General features: G+C 38.5%; 1 protein-coding gene across 3 annotated transcripts in view; it reads left to right on the top strand.

Annotated features, from left to right (window-relative positions):
• Window positions 1–21,719, top strand: part of WNK3 (WNK lysine deficient protein kinase 3) — a 192,193-nt gene that overhangs the window by 69,635 nt on the left and 100,839 nt on the right. For all 3 annotated transcript variants that reach the window (XM_018043857.1, XM_005700891.3, XM_013976555.2), the window contains exons 8-10: window positions 4,729–5,023; window positions 5,811–6,004; window positions 6,165–6,314. In XM_018043857.1, coding sequence (XP_017899346.1) covers window positions 4,729–5,023; window positions 5,811–6,004; window positions 6,165–6,314 — 639 coding nt within the window. The remainder of the gene's footprint in view (window positions 1–4,728; window positions 5,024–5,810; window positions 6,005–6,164; window positions 6,315–21,719) is intronic.

The following is a 21,719-nucleotide window of genomic DNA, read 5'->3' as shown; positions in this document are numbered from 1 at the left end:
ATCAAATCCTGGAGTCCACCCAAACCCATGTCCATTGTCTCAGTGATGCCATCCAACCATCTCATCCTCTATCGTCCACTTCTCCTCCGGCCCTCAATCTTTCCCAGCATCAGGGTCTTTTCAAATGAGTCAGCTCTTCGCATCAGGTGGCCGAAGATTGGAGTTTCAGCTTCAACATCAGTCCCTCCAATGAACACCCAGGACTGATCTCCTTTAGGATGGACTGGTTGGATCTCCTTGCAGTCCAAGGGACTCTCAAGAGTCTTCTCCAACACCACAGTTCAAAAGCATCAACTCTTCTGCACTCAGCTTTCTTTATAGTCCAACTCTCATACCCATACATGACTACTGAAAAAACCATAGCCTTGACTAGATGGACCTTTGTTGGCAAAGTAATGTCTCTGCTTTTTAATATGCTGTCTAGGTTGGTCATAACTTTCCTTCCAAGGAGCAAGGATCTTTTAATTTCATGGCTGCAATCACCATCTGCAGTGACTTTGGAGCCCAGAAAAATAAAGTCTGACACTGTTTCACTGTTTCCCCATCTATTTCCCATGAAGTGATGGAACTGGATGCCATGATCTTAGTTTTCTGAATGTTGAGATTTAAGCCAACTTTTTCACTTTCCTCTTTCACTTTCATCAACAGGCTCTTATTAGTTCTTCTTCACTTTCTGCGATAACGGGGCTATTATCTGCATATCTGAGGTTATTGATATTTCTCCTGGCAATCTTGATTCCAGCTTGTGCTTCCTCCAGCCCAGCGTTTCTCATGGTGTACTCTGCAAATAAGTTAAATAATCAGGGTGACAATATACAGCCTTGACGTACTCCTTTTCCTATTTGGAACCAGTCTGTTGTTCCATGTCCAGTTCTAACTGTTGCTTCCTGACGTGTATACAGGTTTCTCAAGAGGCAGGTCAGGTGGTCTGGTATGCCCATCTCTTGAAGAATTTTCCACAGGTTATTGTGATCCGCACAGTCAAAGGCTTTGGCATAGTCAATAAAGCAGAAATAGATGTTTTTCTGGAACTCTCTTGCTTTTTCTATGATCCAGTGGATGTTGGCAGTTTGATCTCTGGTTCCTCTGCCTTTTCTAAAACCAGCTTGAACATCTAGAAGTTCATAGTTCATGTATTGCTAAAGCCTGGCTAGGAGAATTTTGAGCATTACTTTACTAGTATGTGAGATGAGTGCAATTGTGCGGTAGTTTGAGCATTCTTTGGCATTACCTTTCTTTGGGATTGGAATAAAAACTGACTTTTTCCATTAAGATATAACCTAAATCAAATCCCTTATGACTACACGGTGGAAGTGAGAAATAGATTTAAGGGACTAGATCTGATAGAGTGCCTGATGAACTATGGACAGAGGCTCGTGACATTGTACAGGAGACAGGAATCAAGACCATCCCCAAGAAAAAGAAATGCAAAAAAGAAAAATGGCTGTCTGAGGAGGCCTTACAAATAGCTGTGTAAAGAAAGGAAGCGAAAAGCAAAGGAGAAAAGGAAAGATAGACCCATTTGAATGCAGAGTTCCAAAGAATAGCAAGGAGAGATAAGAAAGGCTTCCTCAGTGATCAATGCAAAGAAATAGAGGAAAACAATAGAATGGGAAAGACTAGAGATCTCTTCAAGAAAATAGGAGGTACCAAGGGAACATTTCATGCAAAGATGGGCTCGATAAAGGACAGAAATGGTATGGACCTAACAGAAGCAGAAGATATTAAGAAGAGGTGGAAGAATACACAGAAGAAATGTACAGAAAGGCTCTTCATGACCCAGATAATCACAAAGGTGTGATCACTAACACTCACCTAGAGCTGGACATCCTGGAATGTGAAGTCAAGTGGGCCTTAGGAAACATCACTATGAACAAAGCTAAAAGATGATGATGTGAAAGTGCTGCACTCAATATGCCAGCAAATTTGGAAAACTCAGCAGTGGCCACAGGACTGGAAAAGGTCAGTTTTCATTTCAATCCCAAAGAAAGAAAGAACATAGAAACAAATTAACTATTTTCAATAGCATTTGGAATTTGGAGTAGGAAAATAACTCTGCTAGTAAAAAATAAAAGTAAAAATCTTAAATATTAAAGATACGACTTTGAACAAAATTGAAATTGTATCAAGCATCTTCTCTGACCACAACGCTATGAGACTAGATATCACTTGCAAGGAAAAAGCTGTAGGAAACACAAACACATGGAGATTAAACAACACTTTTCTAAATAACCAGTAGGGAAATTATAAAATTTCTAGAAACAAATGACAATGAAAACATAACAACTCAAAACCTGTGGGATGTAGCAAAAGCAGTTCTAAGAGGAAAGTTTATAGCAATACAATCCTACCTCAAGAAACAAGAAAAATATCAAATAGACAATGTAACTTTACACCTAAAACAACTGGGAAAAGAAGAACAAAACCCCAAAATTAGTAGAAGAAAAGAAATTATAAATTCCTGAGCATAAATAAATGAAAAAGAAATGAAAAAAAAAACAATAATAAAGATTAATAAAACTAAAAGCTGGTTCTTTGAGAAGATAAAATTGACAGTTAGACAGACTCATCAAGGAAAAAAAGAGAGAAGAATCAAATCAACAAAATTAGAAATGAAAAAGGAAAGGTTACAACAGACAATGCAGAAATACAAAGGATTATAAGACACTATTATGAACAACTATATGGCAATAAAATAGATAACCTGGAAGAATGGACAGATTCTTAGAAAAGGCCAGTCTTCCAAGACTGAACCAGGAAAAAATAGAAATGATGAACAACCCAATTACATGCACTGAAATTGAAGCTGTGATAAAAAATCTCCCAAAACACAAAATACCAGGACCAGATGGCTTCACAGGAGAATTCTGTCAAACATTTAGAGAAGAGCTAATGCCTATTCTTCTAAAGCTCTTTCAAAAAATGGCTGAGGAAGGAATACTTCCAAATTCATTTTACAAGGCCACCATCAGCCTGACACCAAAACCAGACAAAGACAACACAAAAAAGAAAACTACAGGCCAATGTCAGTGATGAACATAGATGCAAAAATCCTCAACAAAATTTTAGCAAACAGAATTCAGCAACACATCAAAAAGCTCATACACCATGATCAAGTTGGGTTTATTCCAGAAATGCAAGGATTCTTCAATATATGGAAATCAATCAATGTGATACACCCTATTAACAAATTGAAAGATAAAAACCATATGATCATCTCAATAGATGCAGAAAAAGCCTTTGAGAAAATTCAACACCCATTTATGATTAAAACTCTGTAATTAATGGGCATAGAAAGAACCTACTTCAACATAGTAAAGGCCATATATGATAAGCCTAGAGGAAACATTATTCTCAATGGTGAAAAACTGAAAGCATTCCCCCTAAGATCAGGAAGAAGACAAGGGTGTCCACTTTCCCCACTATTATTCAACATAGTTTTGGAAGTCCTAGCTTCGGCAATCAGAGAAGAAAGGATTCCAGATCAGAAAAGAAGTAAAGCTCTCACTGTTTGCAGATGACATCATACTGTACACAGAAAACCCTAAAGATAGTATCAGAAAATTACTATTGCTAATCAGTGAACTTAGCAAAATTGCAGGATATAAAATCAATACACAGAAATCACTTGCCTTTCTATATACTAACAATGAAAATAAAGTGTCAGACTTTATTTTTTGGGGCTCCAAAATCACTGCAGATGGTGATTGCAGCCATGAAATTAAAAGATGCTTACTCCTTGGAATGAAAGTTATGACCAACCTAGATAACATATTAAAAAGCAGAGATGTTACTTTGCCAACAAAGGTCCGTCTAGTCAAGGCTATGGTTTTTCCAGTGGTCATGTATGGATGTGAGAGTTGGACTGTGAAGAAAGCTGAGCACCGAAGAATTGATGCTTTTGAACTGTGATGTTGGAGAAGACTCTTGAGAGTCCCTTGGACTGCAAGGAGGTCCAAGCAGTCCATCATAAAGGAGATCAGTCTTGGGTGTTCATTGGAAGGACTGATGCTTAAGCTGAAACTCTAATACTTTGGCCACTTTATGCGAAGTGTTGACTCATTGGAAAAGACCCTGATGCTGGGAGGGATTGGGGGCAGGAGGAGAAGGGGACGACAGAGGATGAGATGGCTGGGTGGCATCACCGACTTGATGGACATGAGTTTGAGTGAACTCCAGTATATATACACAATGGAATATTACTCAGCCATAAAAAAGAACACATTTGAGTCAGTTCTAATGAGGTAGATGAACGTAGAACCTATTATAGAGAGTGAAGTGAGTCAGAGAGAAAAAGAGAAATACCATATTCTAACACATATATACAGAATCTAGAAAAATGGTACTGAAGAATTTACTTACAGGGCAACAATAGAGAAACAGACATAGAGAATAGACTTATGGACATGGGGAGAGGGGAGGAGAGGATGAGATGTATGCAAAGAGTAACATAGAAACTTACATTACCATATGTAAAATAGATAGCCAACGAGAATTTGATGTATGGCTCAGGAAACTCAAACAGGGGCTATGTGTCAGCCTAGAGGGGTGGGATGGGGAGGGAGATGGGAGGGAGGTTCAAAAGGGAGGGGATATATGTATACCTATGACTGATTCATGTTGAGGTTTGACAGAAAGCAGCAAAATTCTGTAAAGCAATTATCCTTCAATAAAAAATTAATTAATTGAAAAAAAAGATGTGATTTGCTTATTATGTTTTGTTTGTAGGTCAAGTCAGGATTCTTCCATGAAAGTGATTCCAAAGCTGTTGCTAAGTCCATTAGAGACCGAGTGACCCTGATAAAGAAGACAAGGGAGAAGAAGCCAGCTGGCTGTTTGGAAGAACGCAGGGATTCCCAGTGCAAGTCTGTAGGGAATATACTCCCTCAGCCCCAAAATACATCTTTGCCCCCTCCTCCTGTTCAGCACACTGGGGCAGAATGTGAAGAAACTGAAGTTGATCAACATGTGCGACTACAGCTTCTACAAAGAAAACCACAACATCACTGCTCCTCTGTTACAGGTAACACAGTTATAATGTATAAAAGGAAACGTGTAATTGTATTCCATTATCTTTAAATAGTACTTTTGTATGTTTCAAAGCATTTTGTTATCTGTCCTTTCATTAATCCTTTTCCAAAATCCGTAAATAGACAAGCCAGCTAGTTTCCTTACTTTAAAATTAAGAAACTGTTCTGTTAAGTGACTTGTTCAAGGTACTAGTTGGATAAGGATTATAATCTTTTTACCATTTTTAAGAGTCTAACATGAATCTTTTAGTAAAGGAAATATGGATCTAAAGATAGAACTTATTTTTCAAGAGGAAGTTTTCTAGACTTTAAGACCTTTTGTATTTTAGACTCAAGTATAAAATTAACAGTTTCTCTAATTTTTCTGTCTGTAATACGTTCTCTTCTCTGGAAGGACAGAGTGTTTTCATAGTAATAACCCATTGTTCTATAAAGGCAGCATTATTATATAGCCAGGTTCTATGAAAATGAGAATATTAACTGAAATCCTAATGGCACACATAGATTAGTTAGGATATGCATGAAATGGCCAGCAAATTGAGTTAACTTTTATATAATTCTTTGTAGTTTTGCTTTACTAATAAAATTTTAGTTATACCATAATATCAGCATGGAAAGTTTACATGATGGTTTTTGATTAATTCTGCAGTGTACATATCTTATTTAAAGCTGTTTCAGGTTGTCAGAGTGAAAAAGAAAAAAAGAGTGCTTACCATTTCCTATGCCATCTGGACCTTGTGTTTTGAATTTTTCCCTTCTGCCTTATTTTCTTTATCGTAGGTGACAATTTGTCTGAGGCAGGAGCAGGATCAGCTATACACTCAGATACTTCAAATCAGCCCAGTGTAGCCTACTCCTCAGACCAGATGATGGGCTCTCAAATGGTTTCTAACATGCCGCAGACCGAAATAAATATTCTGGAGAAAATTTATCCATCCCAGCAACTAGTGGGACATTACCAGCAGATTTCAGGGGTGAGATGAACTGTTTTATATATATATTTTTTTAATATAAATTTATTTATTTTAATTGGAGGCTAATTACTTTACAATATTGTATTTTTTTAATATATCATCAGTATATTTACTATAAATGGGAGAATTTATCTTTAATCTTTTTGTTCTTATTTAACAGTTGCAGAAGCAGCCAAAGCTGACTCAGCCCCAAATTTTGCCTTTGATTCAAGGTCGGTCCACTATTTTGCCTGTGCATGTCTGTGGACCTCCAGTTGTCTCACAACCCCAGGTTTCACCTTTAACTGTCCCAAAGGCCTCACACATAAAGGTAAGATACATTTTAGAGGCTCTGTATTCAGTTAAACATATTTAACACTGCCTAATGGCAACCCACTCCAGTGTTCTTGCCTGGAGAATCCCAGGGACGGCAGAGCCTGGTGGGCTGCTGTCTGTGGGGTCACACAGAGTCGGACACGACTGAAGCGACTTAGCAGCAGCAGCAGCAGCAGGGCTTCCCTGGTACCTTGGGCTTCCCTGGTAGCTCAGCTGGTAAAGAATCCACCTGCAATGCAGGAGACCCCAGTTCGATTCCTGGATCAGGAAGATCCCCTGGAGAAAGGATAGGCTACCCACTCCAGTATTCTTGGGGTTCTCTGGTGGCTCAGATGGTAAAGAATTTGCCTGCCATATGGGAGACCTGGGCTCGATCCCTAGGTTGGGAAGATCCCCTAGAAGAGAGCATGGCAACCCACTCCAATATTCTTGCCTGGGGAATCCTCATGGACAGAGGAGCCTGGCGGGCTGCAGTCCTTGGGTTCACAAAGAGTCAGACATTACTGAGCAACTAAGCACAGCACAGATTTTCTGACAGGAGAAGGCTCTCTTACATAGATTCATCTTAGTTTATATAAAAGTCACTGAAAGCTTAAAGTTGTTTATATTTTCCTTCACTTAAGGCATTCTTCTTGAGGATGTGCCTAATATTGTGTAACTAGAATCTTGAGACACTGCTTATATAATTGGAAAAGAAACTGAGAATTCCATATACGGATAAAAATTTTATTTAGGACTCTAATCCCTTTTTCTTGGTTTGTTTTTTGTGTTGGACTTTTCAGCCTGATTTGGATGTGAAGGGATGTCTTTTGTAGTTAATTAGAAATAGGATCTCATAGACTGTTATAATTTTTAGCACTTTGATCTAAATTCTTGACTTGTTTTGTTCACATTTATTTCTGTAGAAGAAAATGTTTTTTCATTTAGACTCTAAAGTCAACATTACTCATTTCTGACAATGAGTACACAGTCTTTCTGAGTGTTTGTATATCAGTACTATATCCTGGTTTCCTAGGTTATAGACTTTGGATACATGGCTGGGCTTTTCTTTGCCATCCCATTTTCTTTTCTCAACCTCACCATCCCTTATGTGTGTCTTCTCTCTTTGGGAATGAGATGGTCTGAGCTCCTAGGCATTCTCTGTATATGATTTAGTTAGCAGCTGGTGCATCTGTTGGTTTTAAGAGATTAGTATATAGTCAGTCATAGTTCATCAGCGCAGTTTTAATAACTGCCATCTCTGGGGATATAAAACGAGATAAAATATGTTCCTTGCCCTCAAGAAGCTCAATCTTGTAGGGGAAAACATACACATACTTGACAAATGCCAGATGCATTTAAAATCTGCTAGGGATATATTTAATATGGTATAGTTAACAGTGCATGGTGTTTGGCTAGTGTTTGTAGCTTATGTGGAATATGTTCATTCTTGAGTTCATGTTGTGGTTGGATTTATCTCTTTTTAAAAGACTGTAATGCAAAGTGTGTTGGATGAATGCTTAAATTATTAATAATAATTTAGGTTCAACCACATAAATATACAGGTATGTGTATTTTGAAAAAAAGGATAAAAAATTTATGAAAGTGTTATTTACCTATTTAAAATAAAGCCTGCTGCTGCTGCTAAGTCACTTCAGTCGTGTTCGACTCTGTGACCCCATAGACAGCAGCCCACCAGGTTCCCTCGTCCCTGGGATTCTCCAGGCAAAAACACTGGAGTGGGTTGCCATTTCCTTCTCCAATGCATGAAAGTGAAAAGTAAAAGGGAAGTCGCTCAGTTGTGTCCGACTCCTTGAGACCCCAAGGACTGACTGCAGCCTACCAGGCTCCTCCGTCCATGGGATTTTCCAGGCAAGGGTACTGGTGTGAGGTGCCATTGCCTTCTCCGAAAATAAAGTCTACAAAGTTATAAAGAAGACAGTGAAAATCATCTGCTATCTCCAGCTAGAAATAAATTATCATTTATATTTGGGGGTAGAGACTCTAGATTTGACTGTGGTTCAGATCATGAACTCCTTATTGCCAAATGCAGACTGAAATTAAAGAAAGTGGAGAAAACCACTAGACCATTCAGGTATGACCTAAATCAAATCCCTTTTGATTATACAGTGGAAGTGAGAAATAGATTTAAGGGACTAGATCTGATAGACAGAGTGCATGATGAGCTATGGATGGAGATTGTGACATTGTACAAGAGACAGGAATCAAGACCATCCCCAAGAAAAAGAAATGCAAAAAAGAAAAATGGCTGTCTGAGGAGGCCTTACAAATAGCTGTGAAAAGAAAGGAAGCGAAAAGCAAAGGAGAAAAGGAAAGATAGACCCATTTGAATGCAGAGTTCCAAAGAATAGCAAGGAGAGATAAGAAAGGCTTCCTCAGTGATCAATGCAAAGAAATAGAGGAAAAAAACAGAATGGGAAAGACTAGAGATCTCTTCAAGAAAATAGGAGGTACCAAGGGAACATTTCATGCAAAGATGGGCTCAATAAAGGATAGAAATGGTATGGACCTAACAGAAGCAGAAGATATTAAGAAGAGGTGGCAAGAATACACAGAAGAACTGTACAAAAAAGATCTTCACAACCCAGATAATCACAATGGTGTGATCACTCACCTAGAGCCAGACATCCTGGAATGTGAAGTCAAGCGGGCCTTAGAAAGCATCATACGAACAAAACTAGTGGAGGTGAAGGAATTCCAGTGGAGCTATCTCAAATCCTGAAAGATGATGCTGTGAAAGTGCTGCATTCAATATGCCAGCAAATTTGGAAAACTCAGCGGTGGCCACAGGACTGGAAAAGGTCAGTTTTCATTCCAATCCCAAAGAAAGGCAATGCCAAAGAATGCTCAAACTACTGCACAATTGCACTCATCTCACGTGCTAGTAAAGTAATGCTCAAAATTCTCCAAGCCAGGCTTCAGCAATTTGTGAACCGTGAACCTCCAGATATTCAAGCTGGTTTTAGAAAAGGCAGAGGAACCAGAAATCAAATTGCCAACATCTGCTGGATCATGGAAAAAGCAAGAAAGTTCCAGAAAAACATCTATTTCTGCTTTATTGACTATGCCAAAGCCTTTGACTGTGTGGATCACAGTAAACTGTGGAAGATTCTGAAAGAGATGGGAATTCCAGACCACCTCACCTGCCTCTTGAGAAATCTGTATACAGGTCAAGAAGCAACAGTTAGAACTGGACATGGAACAGCAGACTGGTTCCAAGTAGCAAAAGGAGTACATCAAGGCTGTATATTGTCACCCTGATTATTTAACTTATATGCAGAGTACATCATGAGATATGCAGGTGATACCACCCTTATGGCAGAAAGTGAAGAGCCTGTTGATTAAAGTGAAAGAGGAGAGTGATAAACTTGTCTTAAAGCTCAACATTCAGAAAACTAAGATCATGGCATCCGGTCCCATCACTTCATTGCAAATAGATGGGGAAACAGTGGAAACAGTGTCAGACTTTATTTTGGGGAGCTCCAAAATCACTGCAGATGGTGACTGCAGCCATGAAATTAAAAGACTCTTACTCCTTGGAAGGAAAGTTATGACCAACCTAGATAGCATATTGAAAAGCAGAGACATTACTTTGCCGACTAAGGTCCGTCTAGTCAGGGCTATGGGTTTTCCAGTGGTCTGTATGGATGTGAGAGTTGGACTATAAAGAAAGCTGAGTGCAGAAGAATTGATGCTTTTGAACTGTGTTGTTGGAGCAGACTCTTGAGAGTCCCTTGTACTGCAAGGAGATCCATCCAGTCCATCCTAAAGGAGATCAGTCCTGGGTGTTCATTGGAGGGACTGATGTTGAAGCTGAAACTCCAATACTCTGGCCACCTGATGCGAAGAGCTGATTGATTTGAAAAGACCCTGATGCTGGGAAAGATTGAGGGCAGGAGGAGAAGGGGATGACAGAGGATAAGTGGTTGAATGGCATCACTGACACAATGGACATGAGGTTTGGGTGGACTCTGGGAGTTGGTAATAGACAGGGAGGCCTGGCGTGCTGTGGTTCATGGGGTCGCAAAAGGTCAGACATTACTGAGCGATTGAACTGAACTCTGTCCTTAAATCTTACGAAGAAATGAACTCTAGATTTGTCTTTTTTTCTGTGTACACATATAACTTTGTTTATACATACATATGTATATCACATACATACCTTTTTGTAGCCTGCCTTTTTCACCTAATATTTAGAATCCACATAAGCAAGCACTTTGACCAGTGGGGGTCTTTTTATAAACCTAGTGGTTTAAGTTCTAGGAATTATTACAGGCAACCTATATGTATTCAACCAACTGTCTCCTCTCCTCTTGAGAGAGCTTCTTTGTTCATTTTAGCTATGATATTAAAATCCTTTTGAGCTTTCTCTTAGAACTTCCACTTTCTGGTGTGTGAAGGTATCAGAATCAGTTAGTCTGAATTTCTGCCACGGTTTGAATGAGTTATGTGGCAAGTTCAATAATTGAGAGGCCATGAGCAATGTTTTGTTGGGGGCTGGTCTCAGTCTGTTAGTGTCTTCAACTAACATTTACTCGTGGTGTTATTAATAGAATTTTTATAGGACTAACACTATACCCAACACCTTTTGGATAAGTTCCTAAAATCTTTACAGTGTGTTAGTCTCTCAGTAATGTCCAACTCTTTGCAACCCTATGGATTGTAGCCTGCCAGGCTCCTCTGACCATGGGATTTTCCAGGCAAGAATACTGGAGTGGGTTGCCATTTCCTTCTCCAGGGATCTTCCTCATCCAGGGACTGAACCCAGATCTCCTGCATTGCAGGCAGATCGTTTTACTGTCTGAGCCACCAGGGAAGCCCCCGAATCTTTACAACATAGCATTATTTTACCTATCATTCTGTCTGGGACTCTCCCCATTAATTGAACATGGTATATACATTTATTTTATTTTTAATTAAAAAAAATTTTGGCTACACTCTGCAGCTTGTGGGATCTTAGTTCAATCAGGGATTGAGCCCAGGGCCCTGATAATGAGAGCACCAAGTCCTCACCATTGGAGGTCAGAGAATTCCCATGGTACATGCATTTATAATTTGAATTATTTTGCATCAGCACCGGGAACTACAGCTGAGTTTTAGAGCAGATGTACAAATTTTAGTTCAACCTGTGGCTTTAGACTTGTCAGTTACTAGAGTTCTACAACCAGTCTTGTTTACAATTTCTCCTTTGACACTGCGTGCTTCACAAATGATTTCCCAGAATCTAATGGTTGGCCTTCAACTTGAACTTGACCCTAGAAATGGGAATCAGGCATTAACCAAATTACCAAATGCCAATCAAATTTCTAGTTTATCAGTTAATCACCTCCAGCTTTGTCAAATTATTCTTTTGCCCAACTTGCGAGCAGTGCACAGAATGCTGGTGGTACAGCTCAGCTCCCTTCTAATTGCATTGAGGTGCATTCAAGGGCCCATTAGCCTTCACAAAAGATATATTCAGTATCCTAGCCATAATCAGTGGTATATCAGAAGTCTGTAATTCCAGATTCTTAAGTTCCACAAAGCCAGACTGTATTTATAGAAGACTTGTTTCTAAGCCTCTGTTCAGCAGCAGCCATTAATTTTACAACCTAAGATTATATTGTTGTTGTTCAGTGGCTCAGTAGTGTCTGATTCTTTTCGGCCACATGGACTGCAGCACACCAGGCTTCCCTGTCCTTCGCTATCTCCCAGAATTTGCTCAAACTCATGTCCATTGAGTCAATGATGCTATCCAACCATCTCATCCTCTGTCATCCCCTTCTCCTCCTGTCTTCAATGTTTCCCAGCATCAGGACCTTTTCCAATGAGTTGGTTCTTTGCATCAGGTGGCCAAAGTACTGGAGCTTCAGCTTCAGCATCAGTCCTTCCAATGAATATTCAGGACTGATTTCCTTTAAGATTGATTGGTTTGATCTCCTTGCAGTCCAAGGGACTCTCAAGAGTCTTCTCTAGCACCACACTTCAAAAGCATCAAGTCTTCGGTGCTCAGCTTTCTTTATGGTCCAACTCTCACATCCGTACATGATGACTAGAAAAACCATAGCTTTGACTTATACAGACCTTTGTTGGTAAAGTGATGTCTCTGCTTTTTAATATGTTGTCTAAGTTTGTGGTAGCTTTTCTTCCAAAGAGCAAGCATCTTTTATTAGATTGTTACAAATGTAATTGTGGTTTCAGACCATGAATTTTAAATCATTATAACTAAACTCAAACATATCTTTATTAAACTATAAACCATTACAGTCAACACATTGTTGCCAATGAAAAATAAGTTTGATTATTCTTTTAGTGTAAAAATCTGTGCTTCAGGATTCAATGAACTCTTGGAAATCATTTTCTGCCTTCTGCTGGTTGTGGAAGCATTTTCCCTGCAAAAAGTTTTCAAGCAACTTTTTTTCAAGCAAAAAGTTGCTTGAAAAGTGATAGTCAGTTGGCAAGAGGTCAGGGGAATATGGCAGATGAAGCAAAATATCCTGGTCCATTTCATTCAAGTTTTGAAGTGTGGTTGTGTAACGTGTGTTCGGGCATTGTCATGGAGAAGAATTAGGCCATTTCTGTTGACCAATGCTGGCTGCAGGTGTTGCAGTTTTCAGTGCATCTCATCAGTTGCTGTGCATATCTCTCAGATATAATGGTTTTTCCAGGATTCAGAAAGCTGTAGTGAATCAGACTGGCAGCTGACCACCAAACTGACCATGACCTTTTTTTGGTACAAGTTTGACTTTGGAAAGTGCTTTGGAGCTTCTTTTCACACTGAGCTGGTCACTTCTGGTTGTTGTATAAAATTCACTTTTTGTCGCATGTCACAGTCTGATTAAGAAATTGTTCATTGTTGTTATGTAGAATAAGTAAAGATGACAATTCAAAACAATGATTTTTTGATTTTCGGTCAGCTCAAGAGGCACCCACTTACTGACGTTTTTTCACCTTTCCAATTTGCTTCAAATGCTGAATGACTGTAGAATGGCTAACATTGAGTTCTTTGGCAATTTCCCATGTCAGAGGATCAACTTTGATGATAGCTCTCAGTTGGTCGTTGTCACCTTCCGATGGCTGGCCACTATGCTCCTCATTTTTAAGGCTCTCATCTCCTTTGAAAAACTTCTTGAACCACTACTATACATTCGTTATCAATTCCTGGGCCAAATGCGTCCTTGATGTTGTGAGTTGTCTCTGCTGCTTTATGACCTATTTTGAACTCAAATAAGAAAATTTCTCAAATTTGCTTTTTGTCTAACATTTTTTCCATAGTCTAAAATATAAAATAAACAGCAATCAATATATAAGTTATTAGCAAAAAAAATAAAGCAAGAAATGTGCATTAAAATAATATATAACATAGCCACATTTAAGAATGTATCCAATATCAAACAGCAAATTTCAACAATGCAAAAACCACAATTACTTTTACACCAACTTGATAGCATCACCACAGAAACATGGTCAGTGGGATTATACTCTGAAAAATCTGAAACTAATGTAAGTTGGCAGTGTCATTCAGGCCCTGGAACCGCCATCTTATTCTGTTCAACACACTTACTCAGGATCACCTGCAGAACTGCCATCCTTCCTATTGAAGGCTCCTGAGCAGCTGCCTCTTGTGATACTTTCGAGGAATAAGCTTCTTAACCCATCACAGCCTACTTAGACCCAATAAAGGCTTCGACACAGCCTATTTATTTACTACCATCCCAGAGCATCCTGTTTACACTGTCCAACCACTAGCATCACAACCAACCTATTCTATAGACTTCTTATCCAGCCCTACCTGTGGCATAGCCCTCTTATTTGCCCCCAGCCCAAGGACAGCCTGTTTATACAGTGGAACCTCTGGTTTGGTCTCCTTTTCCAGACCAACCAGAATGTATAATCCAAGCAGCTTACCCTGTGAAATCTATAGAACAGCATGCTTACCAGGCATTTGAGTATGTCCCTTATTCAGGACACACTGCTTACACCATCTAGACAACTTAACAGACAACCTTCATCACCCAGCGAGTATACAAAGTAAATTCTTCTGATGGCAAGCAAATACATATTACAAACTGCAGATCAGGACTTTTACTCAGTACCACCGTATGTAGTACAGACTTCTGAGCAACAAGCTTATTTAACACAACCCCAAGATTCTTCAACATTGGAGCAAAAGACATAAGTCGTATTTAACATTAACCTTAGATACACAAACACATTCTATAGAGCCTTTATTTCATGTGTAGAATTCAGCCTACCCAACAAACAGATGTCAGTTTTGGGCACCAGCAGCTAAAAGCCCATTCAATTAGCATTACATCTAATTAAACGTTTCCCCTGCAAAGAAACCTAGCACAGCACCAGCCAGCATGCATTCAGCAGTAGTCTACTGTCCAGCCACAGTGGCAGTCATCTTCTAGCTTAGCATTTGGTTCTGGGTCATCAGAAACACAACACCAGACTCTCATCCAGTTCTGGGATAGACCTTACAAATTAGCCATCTTCTTCTGTTCATTTGTCACCACTTAGTATTCCAGTACAGGCTTCTACTGCCTCTCAGAGCATTTCTCTGTTACGAACAGAGCAGTATTTGCAAGTCCAAGAAATTTCAAAGGTAAATTCTCTTGGGGGAAAAATATGGATGATTGTGCATTTTCTGTAATGTTCAAGGATCCAGGATATAGTGAGCTATAGTAAAAATGGCATTGGGACTGGAAGTCACAGTCCCTGTTCCTGGCTTTTTCCCTTAATCAGTAGGTAGCTTTGATTCAAGTCTTTTTGGCATTTCTTCATGAAAGAAGTGAAGGGATTAGACCAGATGATGTTAACAAAAAATATTTGAGCACCTACTTGGAATATATCAGCAAATAAAAGACAAAAATTCTTTCTGTCATTGAGTTTTGTTGCCTAATGCAGGGAGACTGTCAATAACCACAATAAAAAGTAAATTATATAATACAGTACAGGGTTGTTATTCAGTCACTCAGTCGTGTCTGACTCTTTGCAACCCCATGGACTGCAACACACCAGGCTTCCCTGTCCTTCACTCTCTCCTGGAGTTTGCTCAGTGGAGCAGGGTAAGGAGGAAAGTGGGTTGCAATTTTAAATAAGGTGATGATCTGGGTAGGCCTCATTAGGAAGGTTGACAAATGGAGCACACACTTGAAAGAGGTGAGGGAGTCCTTAGTGCACATTTCAGGCAGAGGGACTTTGAGAGAGAAGTGGGTTTGGCATGTTTGAAGAACAGCAAGTCCTAATATGTTTCAAACCTATGGCTATCTTACTGTTCTACATTTATTACAAACCATTTGATTTTATGGGATGATAATAATGAGAACTATTGAGTGATTCTTAGGTGCCAAATACTGTTCTAATGGCTTTATGTATACTATCCTCAAAACAACCCTATGAATAGTAGCTTTCATTAAGGGTAATTGAGGTTCAGAGAGGTTAAATAACTTTCTGAGTATCATATGAGAGGGCCAGGATTTCAACCCAGACCACCTAGCTGCAGAGGCTGTGCCCTTAAATTATTATATCATCCATCGTCTTTAATAGATAGCTATTCTCCCTGCCAGAATTTGAGTAAAAGAACATGATGACTTAAGTGAGATGTAGTTAACTCATGGGATTGATTGAATTAATTAGAGGTAGGAACTGAGAATTCACTTTATTTTTTCTCTTCTGTTCTGATTCAGGTATTTCTAAAGACTGAATTTATTGAGTTTAGCTAATAAAATGCTTTGAGGTCCTTAAGTAATAGATGTTCTATAATATAAGAGTTTTTTTTCTTTTTACTGCTGATATTACTGTTTTAAACAGCTATGATCTTAAGTATTGTGTATTTTATGAAATTTCTTCTTCATCAGGGCATAAATTATAATGAATTCTAATGTGTGCATGTTGACTTCTATCAGGAATGATCAAGGATTAATAAAGATCTTTGGAGTGGAAGTTTCTTCGAATCATGCTGTTCTAGGACATTTCTTTAGAATAAATTTTTTCACAAGGTATTTTAGATTGGAATGTTCATTTCTGTGGGCATGTGTTGTATACATTCCTTACCTAATTAAAAATTAGAAAAGACCCTGATGCTGGGAAAGATTGAAGGCAGGAGTAGAAGGGGACAACAGAGGACGAGATGGTTGGATGGAATTACCGACTCAATGGACATGAGTTTGAGCAAGCTCCAGGAGATGGTGAAGGACAGGGAAGCCTGGCATGCTGCAGCTCATGGAGTTGCAAAGAGTTGGACATGACTGAGTGACTGAACAACAAATTAAAAATTTCCCCCCAGCATTTTATTAAGAAGAATTTCAAAGATACAGAAAAGTTGAAGAAAAAGTGAACGTACATATATCTACCAGCCAGATTATACAGTTAACTTTTGTTGTATTTGGTCTATCTCTTATCAACTACTTTATCCATTTATCAGTAAATTCAAAATTAAAGTTGCTGACATTAGTATATTTCATCTATAAACACTTCAGCATGCATATCATTGACTAGAATTCAGTATTTATTTATATTTTTTAGTTTAAATTTATGTGCAATAAAATGCAGAGATCATAATTCTTTGAGTTTTGACAAATGCTTATACCTCTGTAACCCAAACCATTATCAAAGTACAAAAAGATGTTGGCAAACATTTTCTGTAAAGTTTAGATAGTAACTATTTTAAGCTTTGTGGTCTATGTAGTCTCCATTGCATTTACTCAACTCTGCTATTGCATGTGTGAAAGCAGCCATAAACAATATGTAAAATATTTGGCATGACTATGTTCCAGTACAACTTTATTCACAAAAATGGTTGGTGTACCAGGTTTGGCTTGCAGGCTATAGCTTGCCCATATGATAAAGAATATTGCCATTACTGCAGAAATTTCCTTCATGCCCCTTCCCAGTCAGTGTCCAACCACACACCTCCCACCAGTTGACCACTGTTGATTTTTTTTACCATAAATTAATTTACCCTGCTCTAGACCTTCATAGAAATGGAATCACACAGTATGTACTCTTGTGTAGGATTTCTCTCATTCAGTATGTTTTAAAGATTGATCCATGTTGTGTGTATTAGTAGTTTTTTTGGGGGGGGGAGCTATTTTAATGGGATGAAAAACAAAACTCTACAGGACATCAAAATATGAGGGATACAGCTACAGATGTATTAAGAGGAAAATGCATATCTTTAAAATTAGTATTAGGACTTCTAATCAATAACTTACTTTTCTAAATTATCATATTGGAAAAAAGTACATATACATACATTACAATGTTATATGGAAAAAAATTGATGGTCTTTTAAATTTGACAATACATAATTTGCTGACATTGTAAATGTGGTTTCAGTATCCATGAGATAAATAATGAATAAAAGATAAGGTATATAACTCAGTTTTTTTGTTTTATTGTTATTTATTTACTTTTAATTTACCTTTGGAATTACATACACTTCCCATACATAATGGGCTTCCCTGGTGGCTCAGATGGTAAAAGCGTCTGCCTGCAATGCAGGAGACCCGGGTTCGATTCCTGGGTTGGAAAGATCCCCTGGAGAAGGAAATGGCAATCCACTCCAGTACTCTTGCCTGGAAAATCCCATGGATGGAGGAGCCTGATAGGCTATAGTCCATGGGGTCGCAAAGAGTCGGACGTGACTGAGCAACTTCACTTTCCCTATTATGAATAAAGCTGTAATGAACATTCTTGTATAAGTCTTTCTGTTAATACATGTATTCATTTCTCCTGAATAATACCCAGTTGTAGAATTTTCTGGGTCATAGGATAGGTGTTTAACTTTTTAAGAATTCTCTGATTTCCAAATTGGCTGCTAACACCAGCAATATATGAGAGATTCACACCCTTGCCAACATTAATTTTAGTTATTCTGGTGAGTATGTGTGTGTGTGTGTGCTTAGCTGCTCAGTCATGTCCAATTCTTTGTGACTCCATGGAGTGTAGCCTGCCAGGCACCTCTGTCCATGGATTTTTTAGGCAAGAAATATTGGAGTGAGTTGCCATTTCCTACTCCAGGGCATCTTCCTGACCCAGGGATCAAACCTGTGTCTCTTGTGTCTCCTCCATTTTCTGCATTTGCGGGAAGATTCTTTACCACTGCACCACCTGGGAAGCCCCCTGGTGAATGTGTAGTAGTATCTTATTGTGGTTTTAATTTGTGCTTCCCTGATGACTGATATTAAGCACCTTTTTGTGTACTTAGTGGCCTTCATCTGTCTTTATATGGGCTTATATCCTATATAAATGCATCATAAATTGAAATAGAAAGTGCTGTTAATACACTTAACTTACTGAACATCATAGCTTAACCTAGCCTACCTTACATGTGTTCAGATCATTTACACTAGCCTACAGTTGGGTAAAATCATCTAACACAAAGCCTATTTTATAATAAAATCTTGAATATTTCTTGCAGCTTACTGAGCACTGTACTGAAAGTGAAAAACAGAATAGTTGTAAGTGTATTGATTGTTTATTCTCATGATCACATGGCTGACTCAGGAGCTGTGGCTCACTGCCACTACCCAGCATCACAGGAAAGTATTATACTACATAGTTAGTCTAGGAGAAGTCAATATTCAAAAATAAAAGTACAATTTCTACTAAATGTGTATTGCTTTCACACCATTATATGGTTAGAAAAAATGTTGTGTCAAAGACCAAAAGTCAAAGACCTTCTGTATTCTTTCCCTATTGAATAGACTTGGCACTCTTTTGTTTCAAGACATAGCACTCTTGATGAAAATCAGTTGAATGTATAAGCATGAGTCCTCCAATTTTGTTTTACTTTTTCAAAACTATTTTGGCACTTCTGTGTCACTTGCACCTCCATATGATTTTAAAATCAAATTTGCAAAAAGAAAAAGAATCTCCTCCCAATATACAGGTTTTAATAGAGATTGATTTAGTTCTCAGTAGTATTGTTTCCTAATAATAATCTTCCAGTCCATGAACATGGGATATCTTTTCATTAAATTATGTGTTCTTTAATTTCTTTCAGCAACATTTTATAGTTTTCAGTGTACAAGTCTTACACCCTTATTATTTTTTATGTTATTGTAAGTGAAATTGGTTTCTTAATTTCCTTTTTGGATTGCTCATTGGTGATATATAGATATAACTGATTTTTGAATGCTGTTCTGGTATTCTGTAACTTACTAAATTAGTTTATTAGCTCTAATAGGTTTTGTTTTTGTTTTTTGGTGGATTCATCATTTGACTTTTTGTAAGATATTATCTTTTTTTTTTCCAATTTAGATGCCTTTTATTTCTTTTTCTTCCTAATTGCTTTTTCTAGAACTTCCAGTACCATGTTGAATAGAAGCAATGAGAAGGGATGTCCTTGTGTTGTTCCTGATCTTAATGAGAAAGCTTTCAATGTTTCTTCATTAAGTATGATGATCTTTTAATCAGTGTTATAGCCCTATAACTTCATGCTTAGTAATTCTTTCCTCTGAATTCTACATTTTCTGATATTACATACCCACTCCTGCCTTCTTTTGGCTAATGTTAGCATGATATATCTTTTGCCATCCTTCAGTTTTCAACCTGTTTATCTTATGTTTGAAGTGAGTTTCTTGCAAAAAGCACATTTGTAGTTGTTGAGTTGCTAAGTCATGTCCAACTTTTGTGACCCCATGGATTGCAGCATGATGCCAAGCTCCTCTGCCCTCTATCATCTCTCAGAGTTTATTCAAATTCATGTCCATTGAGTCAGTGATGCTATCTAACCATCTCATCCTCTGCCACCCACTTTTCCTCCTGCCCTCAATCTTTCCCAGCATCAGAGTCTTTTCTGATGAGTCGGCTCTTTGCATCAGGTGGCCAAAGTATTGGTGCTTCAGCTTAAACATCAGTCCTTTCAATGAATATTCAGGGTTGATTTCCTTTAGGATTGACTGCTTTGGTTTCTTTGCTGTTCAAGGGACTCTCAAGAATCTTCTCCAGCACAATTTGAAAGCATCAGTTCTTTGGCGCTCAGCCTTCTTTATGGTCCATCTCTCACATCCTTACATGACTACTGGAAAAACTGTAGCTTTGACTTATTCATACCTTTGTGAACAAAGTAAGTGATGTGTCTGCTTTTTAATATGCTGTCTAGGTTTGCCAGAGCTTTCCTTCCAAGGAGCAAGAATCTTTTAATTTCATCGCTGCAGTCCCTGTCTGCAGTGATTTTGGATCCTAAGAAACTAAAATCTGGTACTGCTTCCACTTTTTCCCCTTCTATTTGCCATGAAGTGATGGGACTGGATGCCATGATCTTAGATATGTGAATGTTGATTTTCAAACCAGCTTTTTCACTCTTCCATATCACCTTTATGAAGAGGCTCTTCAGTTCCTCTTCACTTTGTACCATTGGAGTGGTATCATCTGCATATCTGAATCACACTGTTGTTCCATGTCCAATTCTAACTGTTGCTTCTTGACCTGCATATAGATTTCTCAGGAGGCACATAAGGTGGTCTGGTATTCCTGTCTCCTTAAGAATTTTCCGCAGATTATTGTGATCCACACAGTCAAAGGCTTTGGTGTACTCAATAAACCAGAAGTAGATGTTCTTCTGAAATTCCCTGCTTTCTACATTATCCAACATATGGTGGTAACCTGATCTCTGGTTCCTCTGCCTTTTCTAAATGCAGCTTGAACATCTGGAGGTTCTCAATTCATGTGCTGTTGAAGTCTAGCTCTAAGGATTTTGAGCATAATCTTGCTAGCATGTGAAATAAGCACAATTGTATGACAGTTTGAACATTCTTTGGAATTGCCCTTCTTTGGGATTGGATTGAAAATTGACCTTTTTGAGTCCTGTGGCCACTGCTGAGTTTTCCAAATTTGCTGGCATATTGAGTGCAACACTTTCATAGCATCATCTTTTAGGATTTGAAATAGCTCAGCTGAAATTCCATCACCTCCACTAGCTTTGTTGGTAGTAATGCTTCCTGAGGCACACTTGACTTCACATTCAGGGATGTCCGGCTCTAGGTGAGTGACCACACCATCGTGGCTTGGCTTTTTTTTTTAATTAATTTATTTGTTAATTGGAGGCTAATTACTTTACAACATTGTAGTGGTTTTCACTATACATTGACATGAATCAGCCATGGGTATACATGTGTTCTCCATCCTGAACACTCCTCCCACCTCCCTCCCCATCCCATCCCTCTGGGTCATCCCAGTGCAACAGCCCTGAGCACCCTTTTCATGCATCGAACCTGGACTGGCAATCTGTTTCACATATGTTAATATCCATGTTTCAATGCTATTCTCTCAGATCATCCCACCCTCACCTTCTCCCACAGAGTCCAAAAGACTGTTCTATACATCTATGTCTGTTTTGCTGTCTCGCATACAGGATTATCGTTACCATCTTTCTAAATTCCATAATATGCGTTGCTGCTGATGCTGC

Source organism: Capra hircus (genome assembly GCF_001704415.2).
Source record: "Capra hircus breed San Clemente chromosome X unlocalized genomic scaffold, ASM170441v1, whole genome shotgun sequence".
Classification (NCBI taxonomy): Eukaryota; Metazoa; Chordata; class Mammalia; order Artiodactyla; family Bovidae; genus Capra; species Capra hircus.
Note: the sequence above shows the minus strand (reverse complement) of the source record. Positions and strands in the feature narration are given on the sequence as shown.